Source organism: Pyxicephalus adspersus, chromosome 6 (assembly GCF_032062135.1).
Source record: "Pyxicephalus adspersus chromosome 6, UCB_Pads_2.0, whole genome shotgun sequence".
Classification (NCBI taxonomy): domain Eukaryota; kingdom Metazoa; phylum Chordata; class Amphibia; order Anura; family Pyxicephalidae; genus Pyxicephalus; species Pyxicephalus adspersus.
This window is the reverse complement of record NC_092863.1, coordinates 31,207,476-31,223,702: the sequence shown is the minus strand read 5'-3', so window position 1 is coordinate 31,223,702 and position 16,227 is coordinate 31,207,476. Positions and strand designations below refer to the sequence as shown.

Here is a 16,227-nt window from a genome sequence, read left to right as displayed (position 1 = left end):
CTGTAAAGTGAGACATCTTTGAGCTGCTCTTTAGCTGCTATTACTGTATAGTCATTTATTCTCAAATATCAGAACAAACACTCTGAAGTTATGTTTTTTTCTTTAGTTTTATAACAGACCAGAAAAATGGTTGTCCTAGGTCTGACAAGCTGCCAAGATCTTCTCTGAAAAAATCATGTCTGTGCAGTGTTGTGAACTTTGAAAAGGCATAAAGGCGTATTTTAAATTGTGTTTAACGGTTTATGAAAATACTTCAATGTGCATGATCTGGGCACAGTTTTTTTGCAGTCTTTTAAAATATTTCGATTCCTCAAAATTCCAAATGGGTATTGATTTATTTTTGAATAATCATATTTAAAGCCATCTCATCTTTGGGAAATTAAAAATGTTAAAAGCTGTCCTCCCTCCAAAACTGATGAGGGATCATTTTGTTTCCTGGAAAGTGGGATAACACAGAATAATTTTTATCTTACCCCAAAATTTCATGACATCTGGTGGATTGGTCCTTGTCCCTTCAGTACTGAAATGTGGATAGGCACTTCTATAAGCTGCTATGTCCCATTCTGATGCCATGACCTCTGATCTTGCATTGTATGTGATGACATTGGCAGAAGAAACATGACCAGTTGGACACTGGCAATGAGAGCAGTTTTTGGGTAATGGTTGTCCCAACTAAAACTATTAGGGAGGAATATTGTGGGTCTGAGAACTAAGTTAAACTTTTCTCAATGTTTCTTCATTTGACAGACGAAATAAGCAGTAGATCCTTCATCTGCAGAAAGGGGGGTGTGGACATTTTGATTTTTTTTTTTTACCTGCCCAGTGTTAAGGTTTAAATATATTTGTTTTAATTGTGTATTTAGGACATTTATTTTATAGCCTAGTAACAGCAATATGCTTATTTCTCCAGGTGTCTTCCAGGAATCAGCAGTACAAGGCAAGGTATCAATGTTTCTTAAACTAAATCGCGCTGAACATTACAAGCAATTGATTGAGGCCCATGTAATTTAAATTTTGCATGATCCATTCTAGAAGCCATGTGTGCACTCCAACAATTTTTCATGATATAGATTTGGTCTTTGTCTTAAAATATTTATATTTGCCCACAGACCTAGATGACCGAGTCAAATCAAGAAATGACTGTCTTTAGGCAACATGAGACTTCTGCAGACATCCCTTTGCCAACAGACTCTTTTGGCGCAAAAGGAACTGACTGCTGTTGCTTCTCCAAGATAAGGCAGTGGCAGCTGTGCTCACTCATGTATATGCTTAGGAAACATGAACAGGCAAACCTGTGTTACACTCTTACAAATATGAAATTTGTCTGTTGACTTTGACAACATTGTCATGTCTGGAGGCAGATAAAGTTATAGCTGTATTAAATATTAAAGCCTATTTTACTTTGTAAACATGTGATATCATTGACATAATTGACCTGCACATAACCTGTGCAGAGAGGAAACTGGAGGGACCCAGAAGGTCCACCAACTACAAGATGAATGCAGAAAACTACAAGGGGGAGTATACAAGACTAGTCCTTTTACACCAAGACCTTTTAGTGGAGAGAGCAGAAGAAAACTCCTGCACAAAGATTACCAGATTTGGAAGAAAAAGACAAAGCACACCAATATTCAAATAAGATTATACTCCTCTTGTATTTAGACAATATTTTTTTAATTTTAGGGTAAAAATCTGAAAATATAATAAAACTGTGGTTTGCCAGAGTTCCCTGTACACAGCAAGAATTGTGTTTCAGGGCAACCTGAAAACAAAGATAGCTTAAAACAAGCATAATTGTATGAAAAAAGTGACTATGTCTACAGTGTTTGCTATACTCTCTTCTGGAAGTTGAACGAAGTGGAAATGGAGCAAATGCATGGTACATATGTGAAACAAACAAGGCTAAGATTAATGCAAGCTGATAATGGTACTTTAATTACAGATTTGCCTAAACAATAGTCCAGGGACTATATCTTCAGGAACAACAAAAAATGCTTGTGTTCAGGTAGGAGCTATACTTAGAAGGCAGCAACTAGTGGTTAGAGAAGGAGATTATGGCAAGGTGTAGAGGGGAGGGAAGAGCTATTATTAAGAGAAAGGTGGGTGGAGGGTAGTGATGAGCAAACATTTTAGCTGCTAATTGCCAAAATTATGTACGTTTTTACATGCATTTTATTGCTTGGGTTTGTTGTGTGTGGGGGCATGCATAAATCTTAGTTAACTTTTACATTTTCCATTGTTGTGTTAAGTAAATTTAATAGTGAACCATTGTTTTCTCTAACCAGCAATTATTTCACTTATTAAACTCAAGAACAAAAAAAATGACATATTGCAACTTATTAGGCTTTAAATGTGATGGCTGCATTTTTTTTTACCTGGTAATCCTGCTCATGCTACATTTTGTCCTAGGGTGACAATGCTCTCTCACCGTGCTATATCTATAGAAGAAAAGTGTTGTTCTTAGGACAGGATCACAGATTGCCTCCTCTTCTATTCTGTCACTCAGAAGAGAGGTGTTCTGCAATACACAAAAGAGCCATGAACAAAATAACTGATAAGAGAAAAATAGTACAGACCATTACCGTAATATTCAATCTACAGGTACATAGATATAATAAGGGGTTTTCCAACTGTATACTAAACAAAAAAGTCATTAGGTTTTTCATACATTTTAAATTCTAGCCCTTTTTACTGTATATACTGATGTTACCCAGGAAGCAAGTATTTCCAGGTATGTGACTCTCCACCTCTCTTCATAGGAGATAACATTGGTGTTTGGTTGCTCAGTCATACAGTTTTGTCAACTAGTGGTGAGGGCAGATTACTTTGCTCTGTGTAAGTCCCGGCCACAGTGACCAAGGCTGTGTTCCTCATATTAGATTTCCATCAATGCAAACAATCTTTCATGATTGTTTCTAGTGACAGAAGAACCGGTTCTGTTCTATGGAGAGGAGAGGGGAGGGAGGAGGATGAGCGAGCTCTCCTCCCTTTTTGTGCATAGCCTTTGTAGCCATTCATCGTTCAAAGATCCACCGAGAGAGAGGTACCCATGAAGGACATTGGGTGACTACTGTACACATGTCAGATAGAACTTTTGGACGACAGTGGAAAGGTTAGACCAGACACAGTTGTAGAAACCCCTTGTACTAGAGGATGATGTATCCAAAATAAGTTTTTATATTGCATATAGGAAGTATACAATATTATGATAATATGTAGCAATGTGTATGCACTAAAAACACACTACATTTTCTCTTTAAAATCAATTAAGATTTTGTTGTTGACCAAATTTTACGGAATCTACAGAAGTCTCAGGACTAATGTCCACTGCTAATCTAATCATATTACATTATTGCTTAAAAATAAGGGATGGTATCCCTCTCCTTTTCTTGCTTTATTCCAGGTCAATACTCTTCTTTTTGACAATAAAATCTATTGAACAGAAAACCACACAAAAATTAAAAAACTGTTAGGATTAAGGGATATAAGCATTGCATAGCTGTTCTCACATTTGGACTTTACTTCAAATGTGCTGTACTTCAAATGAAGTCAGGCTAAAAAATTCCCATGACTATTGTTCTGCTTTGTAGATATAGTCTTCTGCTTGCTATATATTTTCTGTGAGAACTGATTAATGCCAAGATCCGTTTCAATGCAGTTCTTCCATCAACTTGATTGATGTTGATGTCTGTTAATTGTAACGTATCTCTTCCTTTTGTACATGTAAGGTAACCTACAAAGAAAATCATGCTGCAAGCTCTTTTCACTTACTATATTTCAGAATTAGTGGTAACAGTCACCAGCTATAAAAGTTTACACTTCTTTGAAATGATGAGCACAAATATATATACACACATTAGGAAGTATAAGCATATTCTGTCTATTGTAGCCAGTGTCACTTCATCTCATTTAGTCTCTCTCACACACACTTCCAGTCTCTCCCTCTCACACCCTCCCTCAGTCTCTTTCTCTGCCCTGCATTGATTTCCCGCTTGTGCATATTGACTTTCACTTAGCGCTGATCAGTGTTTAAGTTGTCTGAAATCCGCTGCCTTCTCCCCGCTCAATACCTTCGATCCCACTCGTTCCTCCTAATAGCCTAACAAGATTGTTCTTCCATGGGAGGTGTGGAGCAAGGTCCAGAACTACTAGGTATTGATGGAAAAATAGATATTGTTAGTGACCTCGATGAATGGACAGCATTGGCTCAGTCAGAGTTCAAAAAGTACAGATGAGAAAACGTCACAATCACAAATTTCTGAATAATGATGGCAGTAAAAAATAAGATTATTTATAACTTGAATGATGCATCATTGTTTTTAGTAATCTTAGTAATTTACAATAAACAGTATTGCATCACACACTTTCAGAAACTACACAATTAAACAATAGTACCAATGAACTATGAGAACCTGACTTCTCAAGTGTGGCAAAAAAACCCTCACTATCACTACATATATCAGATTATGCAGGACTTAGGTTATCTAAAGCTGCGTACACACGTCAGATTTTTCTCGCCCGATAATCGGCATCGGCCAGATATCGGGCGAAAATCTGGCGTGTGTACAGTCGGCGTCGTTCATCGTCCGAACGGCCGTCCTGGCAGATCCACGGACGATGGACGACGACCGATCCTAATGCAAGGGAAGGGGGAGAGCGCGCAGCAGGGTGCGGCTCCGTCGCTCTCCCAATCCCCTCTCCATAGAGCAGAACGGTGCTGTATGTACAGCACCGTTCATGCATCGTGTAGTCCTTTGTCGTTGGAAAGGATCGTGAAAGATCCTTTCCAACGACAAAAATTGCACGTGTGTACACAGCTTAAGGCTACGTATACACGTCAGATGATTCTCAGCCGAGACAAGCTCCACTGGGTTGGTCTCAGAGGAGAATCTGACGTGTACAGAGGTCGTCCAACATTGTTCATGGATCCATCCTGGCTGATCCATGAACGACAGAGGACAAACAACTATAATGGAAGTGAAGGGAGGAGAGCGCAGTGGGGTGCCGCTTGCTCGTCCTCCCCCCTCCCCTATCCATAAAGCAGAATGCCACTGTATATACAGCGCTCATTTATTCATCATTCAGTCGTTTGTTGTTGGAAACGAACGTGAATGATCGCTTCGAATCTTGAACCTGTTTGTAGCCTTACACAAATAATTGTTTCATTGTTTTTACAAGGATCCTGCTTTCAATACAAGCCGAACTCTTGTACATTTGTAGAGGCTCCTCTCCTGTAGTGAAATACATGACTACAATTTTTACTACACACTTTGGGCTCTAAAACAGGGAATCTGACATTCCCTGGTGGGAATCCTCTAGGTCCATGTGGCTTTAATTGCAGTAATTGACTACCACCAGGGAATTTTTGAGGGAATGAGATTCCCTGTTTGAAAAAAAAGAAAGCCCTCTGAGTTTTCTCACAACGTACTTTGGAAATGCAGCAATTGCAGAGACTACCTACCTAATTTTCTGTTTGGAAGATGCCCATCTAGTCCTTTGCTTCCCAGCTGGACTATCCCTGGCCTGCCACTTTCAGTTCTTTCATGAAGGTTATCTTATAACAGTTGGGTGTAAATGATGGAAGATAATGCAAAGAAAGGACCTAAACCCCCATTGTGCCAATAGCAAGTATACTCTGGTTCAAAAAACTCAAAAAATAAAACATTTTATTGAATCATATGCAAAAGAAAAAAAAGACAATATAAGTATTCAATATCATATACACACATAAAGCCATTAAACATCATGCACAAAAGGGATTAGTTTCTATTGAATGTAGATCGTTCAACATAGTCCAACAGCTAATACACTGTAAATTTGTCAGTATTGAAAACCTTTAAAGCAAAAGCCCAAGATGATAGTCAGTTGAAATATTACACATTTATTTTGCAGTGTACAGACCAGTTCCTGCAAAACCTCGAGATAATTAATACTGTAGAATTTTGAAAATGATCCATTCAGTCCATCACAGGATAATCAAAAAACAAGCCCATGCTGTGGGCAAAGTCAAAAAGGTATACCCATAAAAATGAAGTCTCATTAAGATTGAAAATAAGGGGAGGGGGGAGAAAAAAAATGTGAAGAAGACTGCACATTTTTTAATGCTAATACGTAAACACATATTAATTGCAGTCATTGACAAATGTCACCGATATTAAAGAATCTGACTATAAGAATGCAGTCTTGCAGATGGCACTAATTTCAGTTACTTGTAATTGTTCAAGCATTTTCCTTTAGAACAATACAATCGCCGTAAAATAATAAAAAGGTTACTTCAAGTAAATAAATAGCATGCATGTCCAAACTGTCAGCACCCATGAACTAGGGTATCCAAAATCCTTCATAAGTATTTACAGGTCATCAATTTGGAGTTATTGAGGAAGTACATGCTTAAGGGTTGTTATCCAAGAAAACTACTGGGAAGTAGCCATCTCTGAGGCCCTAGTAGTAATAAAGTGGCTATACAACTGTTGTTTACAGTATACATATTTTCCATAATCCATCTATGTCAACATCTCAATATATTTTGTAGCCTGTTATAAAATTATATAAACACCTAATGTTAAGACTATTTCAGGATCACAAATGATAGTTTCGAGAAACATATCCATTTAGATGCCTCTGAAATTAAGCACAGCAGAGTGCAGAGAAGATTGTCCTAAAAAAATTATTACCCCATGTAAGGATTTCTGATAGTGACGATCTGTGTGAGTGATGGCAATTTTAGTAGTGGAGCCACTTTGTTACAGAAAGAACTACGAATAAAGGGTTTGACCTGCTTCAAATTGATGGTCTAACCAATGGTTGATATATTAGAAAACATCTAATTAAGATACAGAACCATTAGGTTTTTATTCCTAAAAAATGAATTGGTTACTGATAGGCAAAGATTTGTGGCTAAGGAATCTACAATTAAACCCCCATTGATGCTGAGATATCTTACAGCAGCAGGATACCAAAGATATCAAAGCATTGATTTATCCTTCATTCTGTGATAATTTAACTACCACAGGGAAATAGACTTTGAAGTGGTTAAAAACAGAAAATATCTGATCGGCAAATGAGCAGATAAAGAAAATGTGGTGATTGCATCCAGGGATCTTTATAACAGTGAGGCTCTGTATTAGTTTATTGACCCTTCAATGTGTTAGGCATTGTCTACAGACACCACAATTTAGTATCAATCAGAATCAATTAATATTACGATTTAGAAGTAGGGGTATTGTTTTAAATATCTCAAGGATCTATATACTGAACTGTCTAAACACAGATAGTATGCCCATAGGAATTTAATTCACCCCCTGGCAATTATACTGACTACAGGCTCGCCTTGCAAACTGCTTTCATGTCCCCTCAATCTAATTTGTCACTGTGATATAGCAATCATTGCATTTCGATGATATGTAAATACTATCTGTGGAGAGTGATGTTCCTGTGCTTTTAAAGACATTTACAGGGTTATTTTAAAATACCTGTTCTAATGTATAAATACATGTTTCCCCCTCCTGTAAAACTGAAGACAGGCCACATGTCCATCAGGGAATGGAATATATGTTCTTGAAGCAGGTGCATCACAATGGGTACCTAAATTAACAGGTCATCTCCATGAAAGCACAAATGCCCAAAACTGATGCACTGTTCTGTTACACTTTCCCTGGCTAATGTGCTATAGTGATATATGAGCCACAATCTAATCCGATAGCTAAGAATTGCATTTTAATCCAAGAGTGCCAAAACACAGGCTGCTATTTTTTTACATCATCCCATATAGCTTGTAGAGTCCTTTGACCTGTAATACATAAAACATTTCTCCTGATATCTCAAAAAAGAGGGAGAGAGAATTTTGTACAACAACCTTTTTTAATGAATTGATTTTTTTAGGTAGGGAAATGCTAGGGGTGGCTATATTCAGTACAATGAAATGATCAGGCTCTTGCAACCAGTACTCATCAGTCCACAAAATTGGAGAATGTGTGTGCTACAGCGCCAAAGTAAAGTAGTTAACTGCACATATGTCTCCTGGGCAGAACCAAGATAGGCAGATGTCCTGCAGCCGTTGTTGGGCAAGACATCTGTCTGTTTTAAAGTGTTCATTTCCACACTAACTCATCTTATCAAATAGTTGAATGGAGTACACTTCCCAAGAAGACAATAGAGCTTGGACCTATTCTCAAGAAAGCACACTGCATTCCCCATGCCTGCTGTAATGTCACTGTAGTGAACATTCTGATAATTGGATTAGCTACGCATTGTTCTAGCTCTGCTCATTTCAAAACTGGTTAGACATGCAGTAAATGAACAATGACTGTGCTAATCCTAGTCAAACACACATTTGAGAAAGCAATGTTCCTGGAGCATTTATTATTTTATTTGTGTACCTTCACCAAAATAATAATCAAACTGTATCAAACACCTACTGTATATCAACACCTTGTTTTTAGGATACGCCATCAAAACTAAAACTTGTACAATAGCTGTGTTGCAACTCTAGAGATTCTTTTATACTTCAACACTGTTACATGACCACAAATGATAGATACAAACACTTACATGAAAAGCCAGTGTAAACAGTAAAAGAAGGTGTTCCCATCTTGTATCACACTTCTGACCGGCTACGAATGGTCCATAACACGCTGTCCAGAAAACTTTTCTGTAGACAACACATAAGACTATGGGAGCTTTTAGCTTCTCTATTTCTCTCTAGGGAAATGTGACAGTAAATCGACTTTAAAATATACCTTATAAAGCCATAGCATTACTGTTGCATTAGGTTTATCAAAAACTCAAAACTTGTAAAAATGTTGCATACAAAGGATTCATTCGCAACTGATAATATAATCTATAATTATATTATAGGAAAAAACACATATAGCCATATTATGGTTAAGTGAGGTTCCAGTGCCTTTATCAATTATAAAGAATTATACGTTTTGTCACTTAGGTTAAATTATCTGTGATAATGGCAGGAAAAAGAATAGCTTCACCTAATGGCAAATCAAATTTTTGTATCTGCAACAATCTTTAGTTATCATTTAGTGACACTGGAAGGAATATGCAGTTATATCCTGTGATGGACGAATACTGAAGATGGGAGGCTAAAGGACAAGCAGAAGACCCCTAAAAGGATCCTCCTCAAAGCAAAAACAGCAGTCATGACAATTTGGTTGTTTAGTAATCCACCACAATGCAAAGCGTATGAGAGTTAGTTCATTCCAATAAGGTGGCTGAAGATCTTGAAGAGGACTGGATGAAGATAGCAACAACCACAAGGAGCAAGGACTGGGAGTATAATTAGAAAAATTGAGGTAGATAGGTTTATTTTATTGCAAAAGTGACATCACCTGTATCTTCTGCAAAAAAAGGTCCTGCCTGCTTGCATATGTTTTTTTTTAATGTTTAGTTCCACTTTAAACAGAGTAGGTACACATAAAAAGGGCATAGTAGAATGCAGACACTTGACTTCAAATAATTTACGGGATCTCTTGAAAAGATGAATTCATCCAGTGTTCGCAGCTGGAGAGGTCCAAACATTTTTTTCAAACTTATTTGTTACCTGTTATACCTGATAATATGTGGACAGTTCAATTTACATTGCCTGGTCGCAGTTGTGCTTTAAATTTACAGAAAAAAAAAAAAAAAAAAAACTTAGATATGATATGATTATTTGGAATTGGTATGGGTACTCATTGTGCCTTGTGTACCCCATTAGCCAAACCCCTATGGATGGTGGTATCCTTATTTTACATATGGACCGAATCGGATTCCACAAAACAAGGATCACAACATGGTTTTAAGGTTTCCCCTAAAATCACAATTAGTTTTCTGATTTTATTCGGATCTGCTCAGGTAAGGAAATACAAATGTAACTTGCATAGTTGCTTGAAATGCTTATAAATAATTTGCAAAAAATGATCGAGGATACATTTTCTAATTGGGTATGGTAGAGTCACTACTTTTATTGTGAAGACTTGTTCTGGTATAAGTTGAAATACATTTTAAAATAAAGGATGACTAGTGCCAGTACAGCAGATCCATTTTCTCTAAAAAGACAGTTTACTTATCTGAAGGAAATTCTGGGTCCATAAAATATAAAAATATAAACCTTTATAGTACAAATAGATTACTGCCCACATATTTCTTACTCTTAACCTCCTTTTTAATGTATCCAACACTGAATCTCTGACACCTGTTCCTCACTTTTTACCTGTACAAGAGTCCTGCTAGAATTAGTAACTGCACCCATATCTTGAATCCACAAAACCATGATACTGAAAGCTACAGTAATTGGAACCACAGTCATTCAAAGCACCTGCAATTGGACAACATATTGCACAATAACAGATTGTAAAATGATAGGGAATACACAGACAAGCAGATATTCTTCTTGTATATAGTTTGTATAGGGGGAATTCCTCAGAAATAAAAATATATGTTCTTGCTAGCCAGCCACAATCCACACAGAAATCCTGTTTCAGTGGCGTTTCTTGAAACCTGTAAAAAGTGTAGGGAAAAGGTAATTCTACAAGCTACTGCACTGAAAATTATAGCAATAAATGACAAACTCACCTAAAGAATTACAAAATGACAAAAAGAAAACATACAGCATGTAAAACAACAAGCAAATCAGGTTACCTTTCTTTTTCTTTCCTTTCTTTGGTCCTTTCCTTTGTTTTTTGGATGAAGGCATAAAGTCCTATACCAAAAAGAAATAAGAAGAGGTAATTTGTATGTTTAATAGAGTTTAACAAACCAAGATGCAACGCACAACCCAGAAATGCTACCTATATCTTCTATAATCCCCCTAGCATTGCAACATACAACAAGCAGAAAGTATTTGCAATATGGCATTTAGAACAGGTTATATACATACAAAACATTTACACTGTTTACACTGTATCCTTTGATCAAGGTCATCAATAATATTTTTTATAAATTCAATATAATCTCAATATAGAACTAACACACTTACTGTAACCACGCCAAATTTTGTTTGGTAACACGCTGCAAAAAATGACATAAGTCCTTCAATAATAATTCAGCTCACCTCTGTCCTTGCATCTCCTCCAGTGAGGGCACTGATGTCTGTGAAGTGTGTGAGTGAATTGAGCTGGGAGGTCATAGCAAGTGATCTCTTTTTACGAGCCTTTTCTTTCCTAGTCAGATTCAGTCGTACCATCATGGACTCTTCATAATTTACGCTGTGAAAAGAAAAATTATATAAATATAAGAACAATTTTAGGAGCTTCAGTATATACAAATACCAACAAAGATTTGCTGGTAAATCTATAGACAGAGACAGTACTATACACAAGCTACTTACCGATGCCGCTCTTCTTTTTCATGTTGCATCATATGATAGGCACGGCCCTCCCTGATCTCTTCTGGGGCATCTGTGTACTGTTCTTTCAGTTCCCGAATTACAGAGCTGCTAAGAGCTCGTTTCTTGGCCCGCTCCAAGATTCTGCGCTCTCGCTCTGCCTCTGTGTCATCTGCAAGAAAGTTCTAAGTCAGTGTACAGAGAAAAGAGTTTACCATGATTGCAATAAACTAATATATCCTCCTTTTTCTTACCATAATGTACTGGTGCAAGTCGTGGGGGCACATATTTTTTCACCTTGCTATGGGATTTCTTGCCTTCTCCACCTTCATTTTCATCACTTCCAGATTCTTCCTGATCAGACTCCTCCAACTACAGTTTTAGGCAATGAATTAAAAATCAAAGGCTAAACATACTGTTTTGAAGACATAAAATAAAGCAGCATGACATGCTGCATGAGTCCACAGGTAAAAACACCCGTCATACCTTGCTCATCAAATTCTGAGGATTAGGTTTGAAACGCAAAGGGTCATTCTCACTGAGGCTTCCAGTCATAGCAGTTCTCACCAACTTATCAATTTGGTATTTTAGTTTTTGATCAATAGGACGCATTTTTTCCAGCACCTAAAAAATACAGGAGCCTTAAAAAGACTTCTGTGAAAGTATTGAACACAAAGCAAAATTTTGAATGTTATGTGATTTCTACAAATAGGTTGGAAATACAAAGCTGCCAATTTGAATTGAACAGCAAGTATACATTGACTTGTTCTTGTCACCTTTATATACAAGAACAATCAGGGCTTGTGACAGCCCAGTTTCTGTGGGTTCACACGAATGACTACTGTTTAACCCCTAAATGACTAGTTGATGTTACCATTCCAAGCCGTTACCAACTTTACGTTGATAGCAGCCCAGGTCACAATAAATATACTGTGACAATAAATGATATTTATCAATGATAAATTGGTTTAATCTTTTTGACTAGAATCAGTCCTTGATCATGAAAGTATATATTTATGTTGTACGTACAATGTGGGCATTCATGTTACTCCCACTCAGATTTAAAGTGACACCCTATTACAGGTTACAATAGTATGTTAAGGTGTCTTTTGTAGTTAAGCTCTTTATTTAGAGGAGAAGAAACTCCATGATTGATATACACATAGAATGACATACTTTGTAACGGTTTGCAGTCTATAGTAACCTGTGCAAAGTACCTAACCATTACAACATAGACATTACCATTACCATACAAATTACACATTGACAACATAGAACTTCAGGCATTTTAAGCTAAAAGATCAGTTTGTTAAATTGGTGAATCCGTAGATGGACGTCATGTAGGAGAACAATAAAAAAAATGGTAGTTTCCAAATATATCTGCTTTGCTCACTCACTGTGCGCATTTCCACCAGCCTCAAAACGGCTGGATTCTCTTTCAGAGATTTTCCAAGAGTTTTCTCCATTAGGAGGTGTGTAAGATCCTGCATATACATCACAAGCAACTGATCTTTCAGTTCCAGGAAACTCAAACCCTAAAACAAAAAACAATGCAAAATATGAGTATTCAGTAACAAAACAACAGCCACAAAACCATTAGTTTAGCCACATAAAAAATGTTGAGGAACTCATAAATCATGAAGTATTACCATGAACATCTAGATTGCAGCCACTGCTTTGTACAGAAGGCAATAACTGGGCTTAACTGGGCTATGGCCAACAAATAACTTTCAACAATTACTCTTTTCATATACATATACAAGGCTCCTCACCCTATAACAACCATTAACCTATTTGCAATATTGTTAGTGTTTCTTTACAAAGAAATAACAATTGCAGAATGGATCTGCAAGACATGCTAGTAGGAACCATCACTAGGTGTATAACATGACAATAAAAGAAATTTTACAATCTTGCTGGACATTTTAAAGTAATGAGTAACACACTGCAACACACTATAATGCATTGCTGTACGTTAAGAAAATTAGTCCAAGCTTTGGACTGTTGTGTGTAAATGCAGGAATGATTCCACATTGGATGGATGTAAATGCACAATACATTTGATGGAAAAAAATAAAATAAACAGATCTTGTTTAACAGAAAGATACAAAAAACTTTAAATTTCTCACTTTTTCTGTTGGGTACATTCCATTGCGAATCTTCTGTATTAAGCCCTGCACATGTGCTGTGACATCAGAGACCTGAAATAGAAACATATTTAATTTGTTCTGCAAAAGTCATAAAACAAAAGGACACAAGTCCGTAGAAAAGATGAACAAAGTACAATAATTGTTTTTATTTTAGACATACAAATATATTACCTGCTGATGCAATGTGTTAAGCAATGTCTTTGCTGCTGACTGATCTCTGGAAACGATATCCTAAGAAAATAAAAAAGCACCATTTTGAGTTAAAATTAGTGTTCGTAAAGTAAACAACAATAGAAAAAACTGTATCCTTCACATTTTCAGGACTTAGGCTTTTCAAATAAAAGTATATTAAGAAACTAATGTGATCAAGCTTCTTTTCTAGGACTGGGGGAAAATAAAATGGGGAGGAAGCTTTATAACATGACAATGCTTCTATCTGGAAGGTCTAGGGAACTCATGACCTGAATTTCTTCATATTTACAATATCAGATTTTACAGAACAAAAAGTATCATTTTTGGTAATAACGCAGTCACCTATGGGATGAAAACATTCAATTTTCAACATCTCTATTCGGTCTTCTTTCAAGATTACAGATCTTCGGCTGTTTTGATTGGACAGGTTGGAATGATGTAATTCCATTGCATGCAATACCAGGAGTTCATTCATTCCCAGAAGTATGCCAGGATACCCAGCACTGTTTATGGAAGAAATGATGGCGAACAGGCAGGTACAGTGTTCTCCCCAGCCCATTATACCCGGGTGCATCACCCGGCACTTTACAGCGACTACCCAGCTGATTCTGGCTGGTTACTGAAAAGTTGGGTCACAATATAGAGGCTGCTACCTGCCTATAGTTTCTTCCCACACAGCTTAAAGTGGACAAAAACACAAAGTTTTTACATTTAGATTTTTTCTAAATTTTTTCTGGGATACTCCTGGCTGCTACTTCTGCAATTTCAGGGAAAAAGATGCCGATCGACTCTCCCCCCCCCCCCCCCTTTACAGGGGACATTGACAGAAGAATGAAGAAGATGGCGGCACCCAGTGCTTTCAAACCCAACAGTACAAAGAAGAATTCCAGGGCGGCGTGGGACCCAATCAAGAAAAGGTCCAGCGCCATCAAGGGACCAGTGGGTAAGTATGACTTTTTTTTATTTTTACATTTAGATCCACTTTAATAAAATATCTGGGAGGAACACTGACTTTAGGCAAACAGTTCATATTTACCTTGCAGCAAATCAGGTCATACATCCCAATATAAGAATCACTGTCACCATATCGTGATGCTGCTACCCAAAGAGGTTGTCAATTTTTTTTTCTCCTTTTTACACTTTGTTACGTTCTTTCTGATCTGCAGACTCTTCCCATCCGGTCTACATGCACTCCAGTGCTAGCTGCATGGCATTTCTAGGGTAGGGTTGGCACCATCAGGATGCCCCATAGTTGTTCAGGGGTTCAGGATGATAACAGTGACCCCAGCCTGAATAACCTGTTTAAATGTCTGCGTGTGGTCTCTATCAGATTCCAGCGTGACACCCTACAGCAACAATTGGGAGATGGAGACACGGTCACCCTATAACAGGAAGTTCCTGACAAAGGATGTTTATAGCAGGATTACCAGGTAACATTTTAATGAAATCTGTGTTAGGGTGGATCATTCAAATAAAAGGGCTGACAACATCAAAAATAAATCATACACCCTTTTCTGAACCCAGTGCACCACAACACAAAGCAGCTGCAGCACACATAGCATACAATATGAATGGCAATGTAACCTCAGTGTGCTGACTACACAACATGAGCAGCAAACAATCCGCATACACACTGCTAACACATACAGTACACTAAGCACACTTAGCAGGATACGAGAGAACTCAGCCATTATAGCACACGTGGGTGTACACGCCGCTCACCTCCATCGTAGCCATGTCTCACCATACATCTCCAGAAACTCGTACAAAGGGCGGGGCATTCGGGGTTACCCAGCCTCCTGAACCCGGTAGAGGAAGCTGAATTTCGCCAGCTAACCAATTGTAAGTCGCCTTCTTGCAGTATTGACCAATCAAAACTATGCTGCACGAACAGGAAGTATGGTGAGGAAACCTCGGGTGGCCATTTTTACTGTGGTCATAATATTTGAGGTATGAAAAGATAGTTTGTAATAGCAAAATGTCAGCCATTACAATTTTTTTAACAACTAGATTTTGGTTAAATAAGAAGTGCACCGGCAAAATGTAAAATCAACTTTTAAACTGTAACACTCACACAGTGACACACAGTAACAAACAGCGAGTTCATCACTTGCCTCATTGGAGCGCCCTCGGGTGGTCAATGTGCAGACTGTAGGACGGCCTGTACTTAGATTTTTATTATGCTTTTACAAGAGTACCTGTAAAATAAAAATAAATGCATCAAAACACCTCTCAATTCACATTGACAGGCCAGGACACTTCATAATGCATGTCAACCTGTCTTTACATAAACCGTACAAGAGAAAATGCCTGCACACTGCAAAGGAGACTAAAGAGAATCGTTTCCATGTTTTTTTCTGAGTGCATCACCAATAAATCTATGCCCTGTTACTGGAATGTAGGGCACTTTCTCCTAAATGTTACCACAGTGCCACCATTTACCATGCACCCTGTTCTTCCTGGTCCCCAAAGCCAGAGCAATCTCTCCTGTACTTTTTATGTGCTCAATCTGCAAATATAACCCAGGGTTAGTTTTTTTTAATTACTAGCAGGGAAAGGGAGCATGAT

The 16,227-nt window shown here is 37.6% G+C and overlaps 2 protein-coding genes across 5 annotated transcripts in view; one reads left to right on the top strand and one right to left on the bottom strand.

Moving 5' to 3' along the window:
• Nucleotides 1-2,270, top strand: part of THTPA (thiamine triphosphatase) — a 62,178-nt gene extending 59,908 nt beyond the window's left edge. For 3 of the 4 annotated variants that reach the window (XM_072415103.1, XM_072415107.1, XM_072415106.1), the window contains exon 3: nucleotides 911-2,270. In XM_072415103.1, coding sequence (XP_072271204.1) covers nucleotides 911-1,011 — 101 coding nt within the window. In that variant the 3' untranslated portion in view covers nucleotides 1,012-2,270. The remainder of the gene's footprint in view (nucleotides 1-910) is intronic. The other variant, XM_072415105.1, reaches the window with a different exon arrangement.
• Nucleotides 2,271-9,923: 7,653 nt separating this feature from the next.
• Nucleotides 9,924-15,456, bottom strand: NGDN (neuroguidin). Its single transcript, XM_072415100.1, has 10 exons — nucleotides 15,382-15,456; nucleotides 13,639-13,698; nucleotides 13,447-13,518; nucleotides 12,715-12,852; nucleotides 11,804-11,941; nucleotides 11,572-11,689; nucleotides 11,321-11,489; nucleotides 11,045-11,198; nucleotides 10,633-10,693; nucleotides 9,924-10,491 (listed from the first exon to the last, which is right to left on the bottom strand). The coding sequence occupies exons 1-10, from the start codon at nucleotides 15,394-15,396 to the stop codon at nucleotides 10,472-10,474; spliced, it is 945 nt and encodes a 314-aa protein (XP_072271201.1). The 5' UTR covers nucleotides 15,397-15,456; the 3' UTR covers nucleotides 9,924-10,471.
• Nucleotides 15,457-16,227: the final 771 nt, after the last annotated feature.